We start from the raw sequence: 22,068 nt of genomic DNA, 5'->3' as shown, positions 1-22,068 counted from the left end.
AATTCCAATGAATAATGCTGATGATAATAATGATTGGTTTAGATATTTAGTTTAAAACTAAATTGTGTTGACAGTAAAATGCACCAAAGAAGTGTTAAAAAGTAGTTGAGGGGTAAGTGGAGTTTAATAAAGAGAAAATGTTACGTATAAAAAGTAAATTATAATGTTATTAAATGAGAGTGCTCAATGCAATGTGGAGTTATGTTTGAAACTGCTAAAAATAAAATAACAATAACAAGAAAGTTCCACTATAATGAGTTAAATGTTGGGATTATTATTGTTATCATAACATTAAACTCTTATTATGATTGAATATTTATTTATTGGTTCGTTTTAATTTATAATTAATCTATGTATTTAATGTGGCTCACTATAAGCCATAATGTTGAAAATAGGAGAAAGTCCTACAATGACAGTTATTTGGAAAGTCACATTTTGCTTTATTATACCTTTTAAATAGTTACTTCGACACTTAAACACCTGATTAAAATGGATTAAAAACGAATTGATCAGGTTTGTTTTTAAATTGATAATTCTTCCAAATTAATTTTAATAGTTTGGTGGAAATCACTTCTTTCTAATGTATTGTGATAATATGACACCGGTCAGGTTTAACTTTAATATAAGAGCTGATGTATTATTCCACCTGTTGACAGTACTGAATGATCAGTATCTATATTCAACACTTCACTCCCTAATGTTAACACATAGAACCAGACGTGGTTGTATCTGAGCTTCCGTAGAAAACACAGAGCGCGACACGGCTTAACGTCTAAACCCCTCGGTGAGATATTCACATAAATAAATATGGCGTAAACGCAAATTCAAAATGCTGCAGAAAATGTGTGCAACGAGCAACACGTGTTTTTCTCTCTCCTCTGGATCAATGAGCAAGGCACTTCACATCTCCTGCACACGCATTCACACCACCAGTCACACACGCGCACACGCCAGTGACGTCAGGCTGGAGTTTGGAGTAGAAAGCCAAGTGGATGAAGGAAGTGGAGATCTCCACCCTCCAGCCTTCCCCTGACACTTCTCACAGATATTACCGAGGCTTATTTGGGGGACTCGCACCACGAAGTCACATCGTGTCTTGGTTTTCAAAAAGTTTCCATCCGCCGCGATATCAGAAATCAGTTTTTTCTTTCTTTCTTGTTCTGCTCTTCCCTGCTGCGGGCTGGTCGGACGCGCTCCAGGCACAGGCTCTCCATCTCCTAACTTTTGCGCACCGAGCTGGAGCTCTGCGGTCGCCGTTGATCCTCCTCTGTCCCTCGGGGCTGCACTCCGCCTCTCCTCCCGTCAGAAGTCCCTGCACACCGGAGGCGAAGACTTGTCTGATGCCATGCACCATCGAGTATCATCTACCGGGCTGGTCGATCGGAAATAAACTCTGGTCAAGTCAAGCAACTTGCGGGACTTGGACGCGCAGATCTCGTCGCTCCTGGTGACAGATTGAAAGAAAAGTGATCTGAAGAGAGAAAGAGGACGTTTTCCTTTTTTTCATTCCGAGCTAATTTTTTATTTTTTTGAATAAAGTCGAGTATCCATGATGAGCAAACCCGCAGGCTCAACAAGTGGCTGTTTGGATATTCTGAACGTCAAATCAAGTAAGTGTCGCCTCTGTGTTCCCTGACGCTGCTGGAGAATACTGAGCAGCAGTTTGTAGAAAAGGCCTTTTCTCTGCTTAAAGTCAACATAAAGCTGCTGCGTATGGATCCAACTCTTACTCTCATGTCATCAGAGCTTTAACACGCTAATTCAAATAGTTTCATTCCTCGTATTCGTTCAAAAATGTGAGGAGTGATCCGTGTGGAGAATATCTGTTTCTTTCCCCGAGTGCACACACACTCATTTTCACACACGCACAGAAAACTCGAGCCAAAAGCGGATTCAGGCTGATTGGAATTTAAATAAACTCCTATCTCAAGCTTCTTTGTTTTGTAGAAGAAATATAATAAAGTGCCTCCATGCTCTGAATTCTCCTTTTCATTCGCTCCATTTGCTTGATGACACTTGTTGCCTGTAATTTAATTTATCCGTAAAGACTAATTATAATGGGGATCTGGAGGATATTTTACTTTTAATTTGATTTCGAGTTATCAACAGGAGATTGTTCTCTTGTGTTGCCACTTAAACAAAACTATTAAACGGTATACGTGTGTGTAAATGTTGTGCTCACACACACAGGCGTCTCTGCACTTAAACACACCAGTGCTATTCAGTGTTTTTAAATTCAACCTTTTAAGTTTTCCTCGTGATATTGAAGGATGTCTAGTGGTTTATGTGCTGGATGAAATTACACTGGGTGTCTTTTTCTTCTTAGTATTTTCAATTATCCCTCTGCAAGGCCTCATCATTATTTCAAATGGAATATCTCATAATGTAAAGGCCCAAAAGTTGCCTATTGTTTTTGTTTCAAAAGAGATTCACATTTTATTTCCCATTCACGCGTGTGTTTCTTGATGCACGTTTTACCAAAAATCCCCAAAACGTGTCATTCAAGTATAAAAAAAGTTTAATATCTGCTGTGTTTTAAACATTAAATTAAATTTCGAATACAACAACCGGTCCCACAACATTACAGCTCCGTGTCATTATGGGTGGTCAGTGTGAGGAACATTTCCTTCACCCAGTATAAAACTTAATTTCCAGTTCTTTCAGCAGGTTCTCGCCTTGATGGTGATTACGTTAATGGAATATGCCATATATCTCCAAGCAATTACTGCGCACAATGGGGACGAATTGGACCCCCACAGTGGGAAGTTAAATACATTTCCCCCCTTACACAACATAACCGAGCGTCATTTTTTATTTAACCGACTCTGCACCAAACACGTTTTTTACATTTTTGTTTGCACTTTGTTTTTCGCGATGAGCTTCTGCGCCATTTTGTCACTTTTTCATTTAAATTACGCACGGAGGTTTTATTCTGGGAGTGAAATGAAACCAGCGTGGTTTGTTTAATATCACCCAGTCAACAAGAGACTGTAATAAGTACAGTTATTATTTTTTTACAAGACATTCCTAGTTGGTTATGTTAGGCTATAGACTCAAATGAGGACGTTCCTCTTTTACTATTTTCTAATTCTTGTGACTGACTCGCAACAGGCAACTCTCGCTCATATTAACCCCAAAAAGACACAAATACAACACACAAAGTTGTCTCCCTCCGTCTTATAGCAATGACACGGCTGTGACCCGCACATGAAAGCCTATACATGGCCTTCTGATTCTTAATAATCTGCCAACTGAAGCCCTATAACTCTCCCCTGAAGTCATTGTTTTTTTTGCTGCTGGGGAGTTATTCCCATGCCACCCTTTTTGACGGGTCACTGGTGAATCAATGAGCAGGTGGCAAAACGTCAGTGTAATTACATAGACGGCGTTTCCCTCCAGAATAAAACACCCTCCCTCATATGCATACTTCTTTTTTTAATAGATTTGAATACAAATGTTCACCCCCCCTCCCCCAAAAAAAATAATCACATTTTTTTTCATCTACACCGGGGTCGATTTACATACACTTCATTTGAGTTGGTGAAACGAGTTGGTGCGCATTATTCTCATGGTGCAGTGTCACTCCCTAATCCTGGGGCCTATAGACCTGCGGGATAAAGCAGCTGTCGAGTCCCATTATGAAGGGGAGTTGGCAGCTTGTCGAGATCCAGGCAGTCAGACGAGGTTCAATGGGGGAAAATCATTAAGTTAACACTTTCCCCTAATGTCTCCATTGTGCGCCCTCGGGCTATTGTCTTAGAGAGCTCAGATATGACGCTTCCCACCGGACTTTATTCTTGAAATGTAAGCGGTGAATTCCCATGGTCGAACGAGGCATGGGGCGAAGTCCAGTGTGTGTGTGTATGTGTGTGTTGTGGGGTCGTCCGACAAAAACAAGTAATTTGCAGGACGATGGTTCCTCATCTCAGGGTCTCAACACAACGTCATCTTTTCTTGTTTTTTACTGTACATCAACGAATGGCTAAACAACTGCAAAACTAACTTCAAATTATTTGCAGGAGTGAATTGCAAAAGCAAGCAGGAGTTCCATTCTTTGCCATGTTTCCACGTTTTTTGTAAATCTAGAAAGAAGCAAGTTGCCATTGAATTGTATTCGTCTGAAATTGAGCTGAGTGTAGTCGCAGTGCTTGATCATTCATTTAACTGAAATACGGGCCGTCCCCAGGTCGGATTCTGGACATCCCATGCAAAGTGTGCGGCGACCGCAGCTCAGGGAAACACTATGGTGTTTACGCCTGTGACGGCTGCTCGGGATTCTTCAAGAGGAGCATCCGCAGAAACAGGACTTACGTGTGTAAATCTGGCTCCCAGGTGAGGCCTCCGCACAATCTATTCAAGTCATTTATTCTCATGTTTATTTTTGAAGATGGCCCAAACTGGTTGTATATGTGGGTGTATGTTTGATTATTTCATCATCATTATCATTATTCTTATGACGCATGATGGAGGTACAAGCGAACACAGGGAATACAAAAAAGAAGAGCCACATTAAAAATCAAACCAAGAGAGCATCCAGTGCCTCTAGTTGATCTTACATTTACCAAATGATATCCGAGCAACAAGCACTGCATTAATCTCCAGGGAGATACGAGTGCCCTGGCTCCAAGTCTCATCCCAAACACATAACTGACGCTTTTACGCACGAGAGGTTAACTATTTACGCACAGATGTTTTCTGTTTGCTTTTACTCTCGTGGCGCATGTGTGAAGTCTCTCTTGATGAGACTAATTGTGTCACGCCTGGGGCCATTAAGCGTCGGGGCTAAACACCTCGCTGCTGTAACATATCAGGTGTAATCCAATCTAATGTGATGACTCGCAGGCGAGGATTTAGGCAGCAGAGGGCGGGATGGAGTACTTATCCCGCGGGATCAGGCCGCAGTGGAGCCGCAGGGGTGTAGTCGATAACTACACGATAATAGCACGATCTTTCACCTGCAGATTGGCCTCCCAGGCAGATAATAGCACGGAGCTTGGAAGCTATAAACCCCCTTTCTTTTCTCTCCCCCTCTCTCCCTCTCTCTCTCCCTCTCTCTCTCTCCCTTTCTCTGCACAGGGAGGTTGTCCCGTAGACAAAACTCACAGAAACCAGTGCCGAGCGTGCCGCTTGAAGAAGTGTCTGGAAGTGAACATGAATAAAGACGGTAAATGGGCATAATTGAATTATCACGTTGGCCATACACACGCCATGCAAGGATGTTGGGACTGGAGGTGGGGAAAGTGCATTAAGGCTAACGATCCAGGCGGAAAAGTGATAATTACAAAGTATTTACTTGGTGAGGGATATTCATAATGATTATAGAGAATTGTTTTTTTACAATTACAAACATTTGCACTTTGAATTATTGAAGAAGTAGTTTGGAAATAAATGCAATAATTATAAAACATAGAAAAGTAGATAAACAAGTGATTACTCCTGCAGGGACCTCTCCTCCGCTCATGTGCTGCACGTTTGTGTCCCGTTTCACAGCCGTCCAGCACGAGAGGGGCCCCCGGACGTCCACCATCCGCAAACAGGTCGCCCTATATTTCCGGGGCCACAAAGAGGTGAACGGATCGTCGACCCATTTCTCTGGCTCGTCCATGCCCGGCCCCCCCTTCTTCACCACGGTGACGCAACTGGAGCCCCACAACCTGGAGATGAGCAACGTGGCCACCACGCCGGAGAGACAGGCCATCGTTGGTCTTGCACAGCCCACCCCCAAGGTAGGCGACATTTTGAGATGGCTTAACAGTTATTTAATTCGATTTTTCCCGCTATTTTTTATCTCCTTAGATTTGTATATTCTACTTTACTTTCAAGAGTTAGTTTGTTGCGAATCTCTAATAAATAGAATTCAACAATCAATCTGTTTTCTTCGGGTTTTTCTGGCTATTTATAGTAATTTTCAAAACCTATAGTTATCAGAATATACAAGTCCTTAATAGTTTATGATATCCCATTGAAATTTGTATTATTCCCAAATGTTATTATAAGATTACAGTTTTTTGAGGATAAGGGTGAGAAGTTGGAAATTCTTGTTCTGATTTAGCAGCCTGCTAAGAGCCACAAATCCGCCAATTAGGCTAGATTTCTCCCTGTAAATCCTCCACGAGCAACACTCATAATTACAGAAACCTGCTGCTGGGGCTTGGAGTTTGATCATCGTCAAATATCCAGCAATTCCCTGTAGTGCAGTTACATGACAGCACAATCTGTTGCTGATACTAATGAAACATGATGATATTTCCATTCCTCCAGTATCCCCACGAAGTCAACGGGAACCCCATGTATCTGTACGAGGTGGCGACGGAGTCCGTGTGCGAGTCGGCGGCGCGCCTCCTCTTCATGAGCATCAAGTGGGCGAAAAGTGTCCCCGCATTCTCCACGCTGCCATTATCTGACCAGGTACACTGTGGGTTGAAGGGCTGAATGAAATGTTTGAGAGTTTAGACGTCTCATTTCAAGCTTTCTATTTGGTCCTCATATTATGGGTCTATAGGAAAGTAACTATATAGTTATAGTTGATATGATGTAAGACGATGGAAGCCATGGGCCTTTAACAGGCCTTACCAAGATAACAGCTCTGTGCGTAATATGTAATCCAACCGGTTTTACGCACGGGTTACTGTGATACTGTACGAGTTTTTAACCGTGAAATTCTATTTTTTCTTCGCAGCTGATTCTGCTGGAGGACGCATGGAGGGAACTATTTGTTCTTGGCATCGCACAGTGGGCCATTCCTGTGGACTCCACAACTCTACTCGCTGTTTCTGGTGCGTATACGAGACTCCTATCTGGTTACAAGTGACGACCAGCCTCATGAATGTAAAACAGTCAGAGACACTGCACATTTATCCCGCGTAATGACGAGTTTCTATTTTTATTAATAGGAATGAACACTGAAAACACAGAGTCCCAGCGGATGAATAAAGTCATATCGGAGATTCAAGCACTTCAAGAGGTGGTCACCCGGTTCAGACAGATGCGTCTGGATGCAACGGAGTTCGCCTGTTTAAAATGTATCGTGACATTCAAAGCTGGTGAGTGCCATCACCTCCCTGGTTGTAGTTCAGCATTGTCGTCTAACTTAAAGGCTCATAGTGGAAGCCATCGTTATTTATTTTGGAGTGCCCACATTTCCTGTCTGTCTAAACCTAAATCTGCAGAGGGGATCGAATGACAGCCGAAGTTCGAGCGGCTAATTGAACCTTGTTGGTTTATTAATCCAACACACCAGCACCTTTCTAAATCCTGCCTCTTCTCTTTCAGTTCCCACGCATGGCAGCACCGAGTTAAGAAGTTTCCGTAACGCCAGCGCCATCGCTGCGCTACAGGACGAGGCGCAGCTCACTCTCAACAGCTACATTCACACCAGGTGAGACACAGGAGACGGGATGAACCTGTGAGGATCAACTCCCATGTGGCTCCTTCCCCCTGCAGCCTATATACGTTCATTAGGAAGTTAATGAGGCAATAAGGCGCTGTTATTCCCTGTAATCGTGCACATGCAGGTGCAGCATGTTATTCAATTGGCAGCGCATTGGCCCAGATGTGTTTTAATTGGAGACGCTGCCAGTGAACACACAGAGGCCCAGAGACAGGGCGTGTTTCCTTTCTGTCTCTTACTCCTGGTGATGTGTTGCAGGTATCCGACTCAGCCCTGTCGCTTTGGGAAGCTGCTCCTGCTCCTGCCCGCGCTGCGCTCCGTCAACCCCACCACCATAGAGGAGGTGTTCTTCAAGAAGACCATCGGGAACGTCCCCATCACCAGGCTCCTCTCCGACATGTACAAGTCCAGCGATATATGAATTTTCTCGCCATCTGTCCAGTGCGAATGGAAAAGAGCTGAGCCGAAGGCCCATGCAGAGACTCACCCAGCAGTCGACAGAACGACAAATCCTAGCAGATGTAACCATGGGTTGATTTTTGTATTTTTTTTTTTGTTGCTAAGCAAAAAATCTCTTTGGCTATATTTAAAAAATAGGCTCCATTGAAACAAAGACTGCAACACAAGCTGGAATTCACCAAGTAGCCAGTTAACAGTCTAGTTAAGGATTAGCCTGTAATGTTCCTGATAGAAGTGACTATATGAAAACTGAAAGCTACAGTTTAAATACGGCCTGAAGACTCTGGAGAGCACCTGTCTGTCAAAGAATTGTTATATATAACGAAGTTTTTCGAGTGTCTGTGAGACCAATGAGCTTGATGACCAATTACATCTTTTATTGCTGTGTTCAGTCCCACTGGAGGAAACCAAAAAAAAATAAAAAAGATGGCGCATGCGTAATGTGGGGGGGATGCGAGTCGCTGTCCCTCGATCCGGTGCTGAAACCAAACGCACGGGGGCATCGATGAGGAGGTGGCACACTCAAATTATAAGGAGGCAAATAGGGCAAAGACTTTTAAGGATCCGCCTGCATTGCCCCCCCCCCCCAACCCCACCCCTGAGTGTAAAAGTACATTAATCTGAAGATGTTTGTATTTAAGTGGTAACTGTCCATGTTTGTGTTGGTGTGTCCTGTTTGAGGCGCAACATTAAACTGCTTAGGTCGACTTTGTGAAGTTAGACACTAACACTGGAAGAAAAAAATTCAGCACTTGGGGATTTGTTTCTGTGACCTGTGATGTTTTTATTCTGTTGTAAATACTTAAAGAGTTATAACTGTTTAGAGTTGTAACAAAGAGAATAAAATACACTGAATTAAACTGCTTTCATATCATGGAGATATATAAATGATCAGCTGCGGTTACAAAGCAGGTTTTCATGTTATTGTGAATAGTAGTGTTGCTCATCAAATATGTGATTTTGTGGACATTGTTACACACAATTTCAATATATTTCCCGGTTGTAAAGGTGCTAAATTGCTTAAGTAACGAGTTTGTGTATTGTTACATGAGGAGTTATCAAGTCACATTAAATCAGAAATTAATCCATATCCCGTCAATGAATCCATTAAATGTTATCATTCACATGTTTGATCCGGCTCAAGAAGCAGATCATCACCTCTTCTCTTAGAAAACATGAAGCGGTTGGCCTCCAGTTGGAAGTCAGATGTAGGCATGTAGATGTCACTGCAAGAATCAACAGTTCTCATTTTTATCACATTAAAAAAACTACAAGGTGGAAAATGTATTTAAAAATATATATTATAATGGGCCGACATGTTTAAGCAAACAGAAGCACCAAAGACATGCAAAAAAACGAGGATTTCATAGGTGTTAATCATACATCAAACATGACTTAACTTGATTATTAGTGTTCTTGATTCCCATTACAAACTTCAAACTATTTCAAAATCAAAACTCAAGGCAGTTTTAATAAATTCTAGTCATAGGTCTGAAATCTCGTTGTAAAGGAAAGAGTAGATGATGTGTTTATTTGAAAAATAAGACGTAAAAAGCAAAGGTTAAAATATCGGTTATAATGGCTGCAACAACTTGACAATCCAATGTGGCGCGGTAGACGGGTCAACAGTCCGAATCAACAAATGTACTTTCTGAGATATTTCACCTGTTTTATTGGAAAATCTTCAAAATAAAGAAAAATGGCACAGCAGTATACAAATCTCAAAATGCATGTAGCCCGTAGAAATACTGCAGTTCCCTCTGTGTAAATTAAATTTGTCCTGCTAGAAAATCCTTGTGATAACTGGGCAGGTGCTGGTTGATACACACACACACACATACACGTGCTTCCTTTTGAAGGGTGGATCAACAAAGTGTCAAGGCCCATCACATATATGTGTGTGTTTAGTTGCTAGCTATGGTGTATCGGATATATAAGATGGGAAATGTGGGTCTTTACAGGAGCATTGCATACATAGAAGTCTTATTCAAATGTTACTATATAAATGAATATATTCAAGACATAGCTAAATGATAAATACATAATATATCCATGTGAGTGGCATTTCCAGACATATAGAGAAATTACTATAAATTACTTTGAACCACAGTAATTGTGTAGAACATTCTTGACTCCAATTAGAAAGTGAAAACAAACACCGATCAGGGTCACTAATTTGACTAAAAGAGGCAGTGAACGATATTATTTTGGGGGACGTGAGGAGGGGAAGTTGTCTTTGAAATGTTTATTGTCTGAGAGAAACCTGGAGCAGTGAAGAGAGCTTTGGGTTGTCGGGCCAGGCGGAGCCGAGCAGGGTCGAGCCGGACCAGGCCAAGCAGAGCCATCTGTTTGTTTTTTTCTTTTCTTTTCAGGCTTGTCTGATTTTGGATGGGGTGTAGGTCTTGTCCAAAGTCTCGTCCTGTAGAAACATGTGCAGGCATCGTTCGTTCTGGGCTAAAGGGTGACCGGCCACTCTGAAACACACACAGGAGCAAAGGGCAGGTTTGAAGCAGGAGGATTTGTGGAGTCCTTTGTAATGTGAAGGATATGAGGGAATATTTCAAGTGTATGAACATGTGAGTACATCTGCAGGTGCTTACTGGAGTTATGGATCGCAGTGAACACAAAATACATTTTCTAGGTTTAAGGTAAGATTTTTACATCGTCCATACAAATTCATTTCAAAGATTTGCTGAAAAGTAAACAACCATTTTATTCACTCCTGCACAACGAAAATGGTCTCTTTTTCTTCATCTTCTTCTTATAAAAACAGAACATTGTCATTTTGTGGGCATTATTGCAAATTCAGTTGTTGAGTTATTGACATGCATACTATACTGTATACAGTATGTAATATAAACGAATGTTCATAGTACACGGTTGTTACAGATAAACAAGAAATCAAAATACTTAGAAATTTAAATAATACAGGAGCTGGATCAAAAAGTGATTTATTCTGCAAATCAGCGTTTTACCCAAGATTCAATAAAGTGTTCCTGGAGCTGTTCAACTAACATCCACGCATATATGGTTTTTATTAACGAGAGTAAACAACAATTAGTAACTTTTACAATGTTAACCTAGTACACACAACACCAATGTAGGTATAGTGCGAGTATGGATTTGTGCCACAGAGTTAGAATGGAAACGTGGTGTGTGTATGTGAGAGAGAGTAGGATGACGTGTAAAAGGGACTTTATCTTGAGAAGTGGTATCCATCTTAAACACATGGCTACGAAGATGCTCCGAAAGCATTTGACAATCTGTGAACTAATCACAAAAATTAACATGAATCTTGTCGATAAGATTCGGTAACGTGAACAGAAAAAGCAGAAATCATCACATCACAACTTAAGAGGCCTGTACTGTAAATTTAAGGACCGACTATACATTACATACTGACCTGTTGAACAGTATCTATAACAGATATTGGTTCATGGTTATGAATGTGTGGTTGTGGCCACGAGCTTGTCTACTTTACTATAATATAAGTAATGTGTATAACAGCTTCATCCCTTCAGCTGTCACCCTGCTGAACTCTGCACCGCAGTGATAGCAGCAGCCCCCCCCGGCCACACACCCTCCTCCAACCACTGATCATTTGAAGACTTGCACTACACTGTTACTTTTTTTACTACTGTATTATCCTGCCTATAGTATATTCATATTTATATATTTATCTTGCTTAAAGTTATATCATACAATACCTTACGTTAATACTGTACTACTTCAGATATATTACTTACTGCTCATAGTTCTTATATCATACAAAAGCTGTTATTATTGTACTATTTCCTTTATTACTGCTCATAGTTCTTATATCATACAATACCTGTTAATACTGTATTATTCCATATATATTTGCTGCTGTACATATCTTATTTATTTACATTTCAAATACACACAATACTCTGCACTTTAACTCCTTTTGCACAATAGACGCTAAACTGCATTTCGTTGTATAAGTACTTGTACTGTGCAATGACAATAAAGTTGAATCTAATCTAATCTAATCTAATCAACTCTGACTTGGGAAATCACAGTTTTAAGGACCACAGTTGAAAAGTATTTGTTTTTTTCTGTTTATTACAGATGTACAATATCACTGCATGCCGTTAAAGCCATGATGACATGAGGCTTCCCTTGAAGTCCCTTCAGATGACGCACACAGCAGCTTGACGTGCATGAGCCTGTGCACCTGAGAGCCTCAAACATCTCATTTTATCCGGAACAAATCAACAGGATGACATGGCACGTATGCATGTATGACCTCTAAATCGAAATATTTCAGTGAAATTCAGCTGCTCGGGGCAGGAACCGACGGGTCAGATACCAGCGCAATCATCAGAAACCAGCTCTATTTAATAGGTTTTGGAAATTTTGCAGTTGACATTGAGGACAAGGTGCAGCAGAAGAATGTGAAAATCTGATGGTCCTTGCTCGCTTTAGGACGCAGGGAGGGTTAAGCCCTTCTTTCTTTCTATCTGAACCATGAATTACTCTACACTTGAGGAGTTGTTTTTCTTCTCCTCCTCACTTGTTTCACGGCAACAATCGTGTTTAGCGTTCCTAGAAGATTTCATCTCCACAATGCTCTCAATCACACATTAAAACAATGCTGCCAGCCATGTCGGCCAGTATTACGTCCGAACAATGATATGATCAACAGCAGTTATTCATTCTCGGAGGAAAGTGTGTGTGTGTGTGTGTATGTGGTCTGGGGGGGATTTAATTGCCAGCACTTTCTCATCTCCTTGAGAAAAAAAAAACTATTTATGGATTTTAATTTTCTCAAATGTCTTTGCACACTTAATATTCCAACAGGAAACATTGATGCATTTGCACATGAAACAAAGATAATGGCCAAGTCTGCAATCAAAGCAAATAAGGAGGATAGTGAGGGGAAAAAGACCTGCTCGTCTCTGCGGGTTCACTTTGTTAACAATATGAGGAGAAGTGGAAAAGTTGAATCTACTTATTGCAGTAAGTGTTTCATTGTTGTTGAGAGTAAAAAAAAAAAAAGAGACATCGCTAAGGAACGAGCATTAAACGACTGTGAGTACAAAGGGACAAGAATTGTAAGCAGTAAATTGTTTTGACCTTGTGGCAAAGCCGTGGAAGTTGGGAGAGAGAGACAGACGACGCGGAAGGCTTACTTGTTGAGAAACTGCTCCAAACCCTGTCTTCGCTCCTCAATGAAGAGGTCATCAAATATCCCATTATCCCCTCGAAACGGGAACTGCCGGAATAGAGCTTTTCCCGGGAGAGGAGGGACGACCACCTACGATAAAAGAGTAACCACGGCAAATCACAGAGTAGCAGTTTAACAGGCAATTTATTTAACAGTAAAACTGTCTTAAATTGAGTCTGTATCATATGGTCAAAGTTGAAACCTTCCTTCAAAAACTTATAACGTCCAATAGATCTTCCAACAGCTCTCTCCCTGATCAAGTGCGGTGCATAAACGGTCAATGCTATATAATGATTTGATAAACCAAGTACTCGAGAGGCTTTGTGTCAAGTTACCCTCCAAGTCTCACCTTGCTCTCTCTCTCCAGCTCCGCTCTGAGCCACTCGAAGTCACTGTATCGCCTCCGGACAAGAGACTCCTTCAGCTTAAAGATGGGTAGGTTGGTCTGCGAACACACACACACACACACACACACAAACACACACAGTTAACAAACAGATCATTTTTCTGGCTCAATGAGTAATGGATTAATCCACTAACTAGCTCCACTCTATAGTTCTTTCTTTCTTGCAACACATTTTTCTCGATGCACGACGGATATTTTGTCAGATTAATAAGTGTTTCGAGGTGAAACAACAAATCAATTCATCGATCAACAGAAAATGAATCAGAAAACTTTTTCCTGATCAGTTTGTCGTTTGTTTCCTCCAAAAATGCCCAAAACACATTGTGTCCAACTTTTAAAACATATATTTGGGGTTTGGACTGTTGGATGGATCAGCAAAGATTTTAGGAGACTGTTATGAGTATTTTCTGACATTGTATATTTCAAACTATTTACTGATAAAATAATTGACAGATTAATCAACAAAAAAAATGATCTTTTAGGGTGAATCCCTGCTATACCCTTTACATTATCAAACGGAACACATGACTTCAGGTACACAGGAACACCTCGACATACATCTCGAGTTTAATGTCATTAGTAAAAACCAACATCTGGTTTACTTTCAGCCAGGAACTAACTTACTTAGTATTGGTCTCATTGCTTTAGTTACCTGTGGGTTTGGACACCTTGTGACGCAACTGTGGACCATAAACTAATTTAAAGATGTTCCCTACTATGATTTTAACACCAACAAACCAACTCCCAGGTTGTACTCTGTGTGCCAACAGTAAAAAGAGCATAATGATCACTGCCATGAGGAGAGATTGTGCCAACATGAAGAGAAAGTTAATTCCTTACTGCATTGGTTTCGGGTATAGCCTTGTGTTATCTTCTCTGACTTTATAGAAATGAAGAGGAGAGGAAATGAAACAAAGACTCCTTCAAATTGAGGTACACTGAAAAGAAACATTTAAACTGTCCTCCAGGCAAAGTTCACTTATGTTTTGCTCACCAAGGTCTATTGCTCTGAGAAGGTTTTTGCCATTTTTTCCCTCCCTCTGAGCGTTCGTGTATACCAGTGCACAGATGTGTGCACAATTCTAAGTTGCTGTTGACAAGCACTCAAGAGCGAATTTCATATTAAAAAGAGGAGATGTTTCGACATTGACAGAGAACACTGAAGCAAACAGCACATTACAGCACAATGCCAAACCTCTTCACTAGTCCTGGCAGCACATGGCCATCCCATGACAATGTACAAACAAGGAGAGAGTGAATGAGCATTTCATTGGCGGGCCACATTCGGAGAAGGTCAGAATTCACGGGAGGAGGAGGAATCACAAGAGCAAGGCAACCGAGCAAGTAGGTGCAGCATGAATGCAGTTTGAACAGCAGACTGATCGATGAGCAGATGACCGTGTGCAATAAAGGGGATGGAGAGTTAACTAGAAGGCTGAGTAAATGGATAAGCAAAAAAAAAAAAGGTGGGGGTGGGGTAGGCTTAAAGGAAGAAAAGAAAAAGTGGAGAGGTTGGGAGCTTCATCTGGTCTGTGCAGGACTAATTGAGGAGGGAGGAGAGCAGGAGTAGTCTTTTCGCTCTCATGGCCTCTCCCTTTCAGTTTTTTTCCTCTTTATTTCCCCTGCTCTGTGATAATAAGTCAGATTTTCTGCCCTTGAGTCTCCTCTCGTCCTGTTTCAATGGGGAAAACACAGGCATTTTTATTTTATTCCCTCACTGCTCCTGTCCTCTCCTCCGTCTTCAGAAAATGTGACAAAAACAACAAATTCTCATGATGATCAGGATTGTGATATCTGTGAAACAAACATCAGAAATGGGAATAATTCAAATACAAAGTCAACGGTCATAAATTCTATGTTTAAAACATAATAGTGTTCCATTGCATTTCTACTGGAGTTGCAATTCAATAAAATGCCGACACACAACACCAACACTAAGACCTGAGTTTTAAACAATCAGTGATATCCTGAAAATAGTCGTCATAAAAAAGGTAGAAATATGTGGAGCAGCTGATGTATTGGATTGAATTACAGAGTATAGATGCTTAAATGGTCCAAAATCAAATTTTCTTATGGGTGTTAGTCAGAGAAAACCATGGGGGAAAACATTTTTATGGAATTGCAGGTGTTCTGGGCAGAAAGGTGAAGTCAAATGAGTACAGAGGAGCAAAAGGAGGGTCTTGTTACGACAGGAGTCTTGGTGCATACAGTGAGTGTGCAGCATAAAACAGGGTCGACATGGGAGAGTCTTTAGAATGCTTCTCCAGACTTTGCTTTGAAAACTTCAAATGTCGGATTCACAGGTAACGTCTCCTTCTGAAGACTCTTCCATGTTCCATTACATTAATTGTAATGACATTTTGGTTTCCTTTATTTTTGAAAACATATGTCACAAGGTTATTTTCACATCTTATGCTTTGTGTTTAAGCAAAGATTAATATTTCTGATATTTTTGAATATTGAGGACATAGATCTACGATGATAACAGGAGATACAATAGGTGCCTGTAAACTCACTTAAAGTTTTTCTGTATCACCCCAGCACGACAACCCAACTCACACACCCCACTAGTTTCAAGTTCTCTCCAGGTGAAGTTGTCAATGAGCCCCTCACTCCTCCTCTTTCTCAGGTCACAGAAGAAGTGGATTATCTTAGCTTTATCGCCCCACTGCTCTAGAATTAACTTCACTCTCCTCTCACCGCGCTCTGTCCCTGCTGCGTCATGTTACCTCACAGCATGGAGCGCCACAAAGTTAATCCCCACCACAACAGATCACAGTTACAGGTAATCTGCCACCGCCGTGACTCTAATCCCATCATGTGCGCACAAAAAACACTTAACTGTGCACAAGCTCACACTGACGTACAGGCGGAAGACGTGAACAGGTGTTAAGTCATACAGTTAGCAACGTGAATATAATAGCCCAAAGCATTCAGAGCTTGTACACACAGTGGAGCCATCTCCAGACAATGAGGTTATTAGGGCGGGTGTAAGGGAAGAAAGTCACCTGGCCTTTCAATCCTCTCACCTTCTCAAACCCTGTGATTAAGAGATTGGCCTCGCAGGACAAGGGGAGGAACGAACACGACAGAACTGAAAAATGAGAGGTCTCACTCTCACTCTCCCTCTCTCTCTCTAACCAACACACACACACACATGGGAAAAGGCGGTGCGTGAGAGCTCTACGAGTCAAAGATCAGGTTTCCCCTGGCCCCTGTTCTCTTCATGGCTGGTTAGAGGTGAGGGCCTGGGTGTCTCAACTTACTGGCCCCTGCAGTGATTGGGACATGGGACCAGCCCAAGCCTCGTCTTAGCATTTCATTAGTTGTCTAAAAAGGCACACTTTGCCTCTCTCACTTTCTGAGAGACAGAGTAAAAAGAGGGTGTATGAAAGTAAAGTAAATGGAAGGACAAAAATGAAGAGCTGTATAAACACATCAAGGGAAATATTTAAAAGCAGGCTTTTAAAAAAAAAAATCCTGGATCCAAAAAAAGAGCATAAAGCTAGATGCTGATCTTCCAAAGTACACCTCCTACCTTTACTTTCCCTTTTGCGTGGACAAAGTGCAATCCACGCTTCATAGGAAGAGCATGTGACGCATAATGTGAGGGACACAATACCTTAGGCTTATTGAAAATGGTTTGAAAAGAGGCAAAAACCCTTAAAAACAGCGAGGCAGAAAGACGGAGCGAGGGGACAAAGATCACTCATCTCCTGAGAGACTAGTTCAAGGCCACCATGCATTAGCTTTTAGCAGGATGGATTAAGTCAAGTTTGAGAGTGCGCATCCTAAACCTCCCCCATGCCCCCTTCTTACCCCTCCCATATACTCCCCTTTCAGAATAACAGCATTAAAAATGGCAACATAATACCACCTCATTGCATCATATTTCAAAATGGGGAAGACAAAAAAAGACAGGGAACAAAAGCATTAAGGCTATGCTTCTTTTGCTCTCGCCTCTCCATGTACTCTCTCACTCGCTCCCTTTGCTTGCCGGCCCCTGTGGCCTGACAGCCGAGACTCGCCGAGCTGGCAAAAAGCTGCTTTGTTGCCATAGTATCAACTCCCACTTTTGATACTGTCATTTCAAGTAGGATATGGTAGCCTTGATACAATATGTTCCCCATTTCCATTAAAATAGTTGTCGAAGAGGATGCTGTAGACTTTGGATTACACTTGACTGTGCCTGACAAGCACACCCCCCCTCCCTCCCTCCCTCCGCCCAAACACATACACCCACTCCCCATCTCTCTCTCCATTTTATTAATGACCAAAGCCCCCCTACCCCAATGCCCAAATGGAAAAGAGAAAGAAAGAGAGAGGGAGAAGCTATGGGAGTAGAGAAGAGGAGGGGTAGAAGACCGAGTGAGAGACAGAGCTATAAGAGGCCTTTTATCTACTCCTATCCATAAACAAAGTGAGATCCCAAAGTTCACTCCCCTGAATGTGCTCTCTGGATGAGATGGGAACCAACTAAGGACAAGACATTTTGATAATACCCTGCACCCCCTTCCTCACCCACTCTCGGTCTCACTCAGACACTAACTCCAACCCCCTGTTTGCTGAGGGTCCAAACGCACCACGCTGCTTGAGGGGTTCCTCTCAAACCAGCAACAACCACAAAAAAAACATTAAGGTGATATGATAGGACTCTGCTGAATAACTTTAGGAACCATTAGGAACATGTGCAAACCACCTCTACCGTTTGATAAGCTGCATTTAAAATGAAGGGATTTCGATAAGAACAAAAAAACATTGTTTCAACAGGACCCTGGACATTACAAGTCCGCTCAGGCAAAATTAGATATCCGCCTCCTTTCACTATGAACTTAGCTTCCACCTCTTTCGGGGAAAAAAAAACCTGACTGAAAGAAGTAGATTGATCCCATTGATTTAAAATGCTGGATGTAGGACCAGCTGTCAAGAAGTGACTGTGTAGCCTGCCACACAGCAAACAGTTGGCTTCTCACATGATAATCCAGTCCTTTTACAAATAGTTTCAACGCAAACTTGATGAAAATAAAAAAAAAAAAGACCAAAGAGTCAGAAGCCATTGCCAAATGGATAAACTTAATCATTTAAAACAGAGTCAAGGAAAATATTCAAATATTACAGAAAGATTGAGGCTGTGCTCTCGCAAATTCACCTATAGAAATTCGAGTAACTACACTATGAACCAGACAACTGACTGCACACAGCTGGGAGTGAAGTGGGATAAGTGGGCGATGTGACGAAGGCTGGTGAGGGGGTGGCTTTCTGCCCTCCCATGGGTGGGGGGTGTGGAGTAAGGAAGGGGAATAAACACTCAAGCTCCCCCACACCCTGGCCCTGTTTTATTCTTCTCTTCTATCAATGAGGGGATTAGAGAGACGTCTCAGTGCGGCCACAAGGGCTCTCTCAATTTCGGACGGATAGCGGAACATCAGTGAGAACAGGGGACAGGGGAAAAAGTCATAAACAGAAACTGTAAAGCAAAATTAGATAAGAAATTAAAGTAGGCCTGAATATCAAAAGCACAATGGAAACCAAAAGACAAAGAATAACGAAGACGCGGTTGCATTCCCGTTCCGGGAATCGCGGCTGACGCTATTAAAATGCTGGCGATGGAGTAAAACGCTTCTAAAGAAAACCTGAAGAAAGGAGCAGGAGAGAAGTAAAGCAAAGTTGACACCACGTTTGTTGGGAAGTGAGGGATGCGCCGCTTCTTCTGTGGTCTTATGCAAAGCAGGGTCACACAGGGCTATGAGGTGCACAATAATGCTGATTACACGCATATGCTAATTATTACACGCTAATCAAGTACAGTAGCCTTATATTCAATGCTAACGCCTGGAGACTGCTCATATACTAATACTCAAGGGCTGCTATAACCAATCTAAATACACCAGGCCACTAACTACAGGGGTGTCAGTCAACTGAAATGATGAGATTAGAGATAAGAGATGAGGCAATCAGTTGAGCTGAGTGACTGCCTGACAGCTCCAGACTTGCAGTACAGCTTGTTAAAAAGGCATAATCGAGAGTCCTGGTATGGCTGAAGCAATGCAAAATAGTATGTGGTGACGGACAAGTTGAAAAACATATGTGAACGAAGAAATTACTGTCATATTCTGAAAACAATACTGATTTAAATAGAACACATTGTACCTGTGCAGGCTGATTGTTTTCTTCAGTGTATAATGAACCAAACTGTCTTGTTGTTATGTATAAAGATGCAAGGCCGATCATATACTGTTATTTTAACAAAACATGTTGTAACTCTGCATTCTGGACAATAGAAACAGAAGTCAAATAAACACTCAAAGTTCAAAAATCCCTTCCACGGGAGCTTTCAACCTTTATCCACAATCTTCATCAGCAACATTTACCTAGCTCTATCTCCGTTGAACTGTAGATCTTCAAATATTGCATCGCTTTGAGCTCCTCTAGGACTTCCTGTCCATATTGTCCACATTGAGGAGTTTGACATTGAGGGTCTGACCATTAACAGGTCGATGAAAACTGAGCTAACACATCCTCTGAAGAAGACCATGTGATGTGGTCGCAAGCTCAAAGACAAGTTGATATGTGGACCTCGAGGAGATTTGGCATATTTTGCATAATCATATTCCATGTGTTATTTCACTGAAACTCCGTAGCCGAGCTTGTTAAAAGTGATCCAACATGATTTTAAAACCCCTATGATATAGGAGGTGTCTTTTGCAATATTTTGGACAGCGCAGGACAATGACCTAACATGTATTTTCCACGAGCATTTCCACAACAACCTTTCGTTGATTCTTCTCACAAGCCCTTTGACCAACTACAAAGTGTTTTACCAATGAATGGCAGAAACCTCCATGAGGAGAAAAGCATTTGTGCAACTCTGCATGTTCTCCCGGGCCAGTGAAGGAGGAAGGAAATGTGTTGTGTGAAGGTGGGGGGGTGGGCAGGCGTGTGGAGGGGGCCGGGGAGCATCCTGCATCCTGTCTGCACGCACAGAAAAGCTGACTTGATGACTTGTGTTCCCCTTTACGTGACTTTCGATGAGTGATCAGTGTAACCGGGAAAGATGAAGCATCCTTAGATCGACCTTGCACAAGTGTAGTATTAGTGTGACGCGTGTATGACAGCAGGAGCAGCGACACACAGGCCCCAGTTTCATGTAAAGTTTATCATTTAGCGTGAGCAAGCTCTTATCTATTATTTGCAGTCAGGGGATGGGGTGTGGCCTGAGGAGAACTCTGAGCTGTCCAGGAGGACTTTACACTTTAATTAGTAACTTTCTATCCATCTTACCACAGAGGTTATTTAAGTGCAGCTCACTTGTAGCCATGTCTCTTATGTGAAACGACAACACAGCTGCACTGCCCAGGACACAGAGGGACAACACTAATGTAAACAAACTCCCCCCTAAAGCAGGGCGATAGGAAGCAGCCTGTTAGCATCATAACTCGTACTTGTGACTGATCTGTAGTTGTTAGCATTATCCCCCTGAGGTTATTTGACCTATAAGCTAACATCTAGACTCATAACTTCGTCTCCCCTGACGTTAACTCGATGTCAGGTAACCACTGTTAGTTCTGACGAGGGTCACTAGCCTCCTAGCTAGATAATGCTACCTTGCGTCACATTTGACCCTCGCTTTTCTTAACTACACATTCACATATTCTAACATGGACACTGTTCAAATAGCTGCGTGTTCGTGACTGTGACACAATCGGTGTCAAGAAGCCTTCACTTGTTTTGAGCGCTGAAAAACGGCGGCTAGCTCAGGTAGCTAGCTCGCAAGCTAACGTCATTAGCAACTAGCTCACCTTCAGTTTCACTTCATACGTGGTGTGTTTGCCCCTGCCCACCCCGATGGTCTCGGGCTTGATCACGTCGATCTCTAGGAAGTTACTCGGGGGTCCATACGCGTCATTTAGGTTCTGAGGCTTGGAGAAGAGCCTTCTTGTGTCAGCTATGGTATCAGCCATTTCTCCCCTGTCCTTCCAGCAGCTCGAGATAGCGTGAAGCTAGACAGACTACACATATGTACAGTCCGCTGGTAACCTTCAAAGTAAAGTATTTGGCGGATATTGTCTCCACGAAAAGGGGAATTATAGCAGAACAATGCATTGTTTTATTGCACAGGAAATATTTAGAGAGAGTTAACATCCATGAGAATATATGTTTGGGTCATTTTGATCTTTTACAAGGCTGTAAAGCGTGTACACTTGTTTTATTTTGAAGGCACATCAAGCAAGTTCCGGCATTGCTCCGTCTGTCACCAAGACTTCCGATCAGCTGAGACTCACCTGACACTGTCCGGACCCTTGCTGCTCGGTTTGTTTACAACTCGCAAGCGGGCACATTAGTTTATTTACCAATAAAAACATGTTTATATTATATAAATACATATATGTATATGTAAACTCTTAAACTGTTATGGTTCATAATATATGAAAAAGACAAGCGATTAACAGGCTGTAACTTATTATAATGCAGGTAATTTAATTGTAAAATATGTTTTGAAATAAGAAACGAGCTCCACTTAGAATGCAACCAGCATACAAATCTGAATTCCAATAATAATGATAATAATAATAATAATAATAATAATAAACAAAATATATAATGAAGTTATAAAAACAGTGT

At 41.7% G+C, this 22,068-nt stretch overlaps 2 protein-coding genes across 2 annotated transcripts; one reads left to right on the top strand and one right to left on the bottom strand.

Annotated features, from left to right (window-relative positions):
- Positions 1-1,117: 1,117 nt before the first annotated feature.
- Positions 1,118-8,586, top strand: nr2e1 (nuclear receptor subfamily 2, group E, member 1). Its single transcript, XM_062411319.1, has 9 exons — positions 1,118-1,610; positions 4,187-4,332; positions 5,077-5,164; positions 5,491-5,726; positions 6,262-6,408; positions 6,680-6,776; positions 6,894-7,043; positions 7,273-7,378; positions 7,649-8,586. Exons 1-9 carry the CDS (start codon positions 1,550-1,552, stop codon positions 7,809-7,811), a joined length of 1,194 nt encoding a protein of 397 aa, XP_062267303.1. The 5' UTR covers positions 1,118-1,549; the 3' UTR covers positions 7,812-8,586.
- Positions 8,587-9,504: 918 nt separating this feature from the next.
- snx3 (sorting nexin 3) lies at positions 9,505-21,450 on the bottom strand. Its single transcript, XM_062411321.1, has 4 exons — positions 21,246-21,450; positions 13,390-13,485; positions 13,006-13,130; positions 9,505-10,323 (listed from the first exon to the last, which is right to left on the bottom strand). The coding sequence occupies exons 1-4, from the start codon at positions 21,405-21,407 to the stop codon at positions 10,218-10,220; spliced, it is 489 nt and encodes a 162-aa protein (XP_062267305.1). The 5' UTR covers positions 21,408-21,450; the 3' UTR covers positions 9,505-10,217.
- Between the last annotated feature and the right edge of the window lie 618 nt (positions 21,451-22,068).

The sequence above is a fragment of the Platichthys flesus genome, chromosome 18, assembly GCF_949316205.1.
Source record: "Platichthys flesus chromosome 18, fPlaFle2.1, whole genome shotgun sequence".
Classification (NCBI taxonomy): Eukaryota; Metazoa; Chordata; class Actinopteri; order Pleuronectiformes; family Pleuronectidae; genus Platichthys; species Platichthys flesus.
This window is presented reverse-complemented; position numbering and strand designations above follow the sequence as displayed.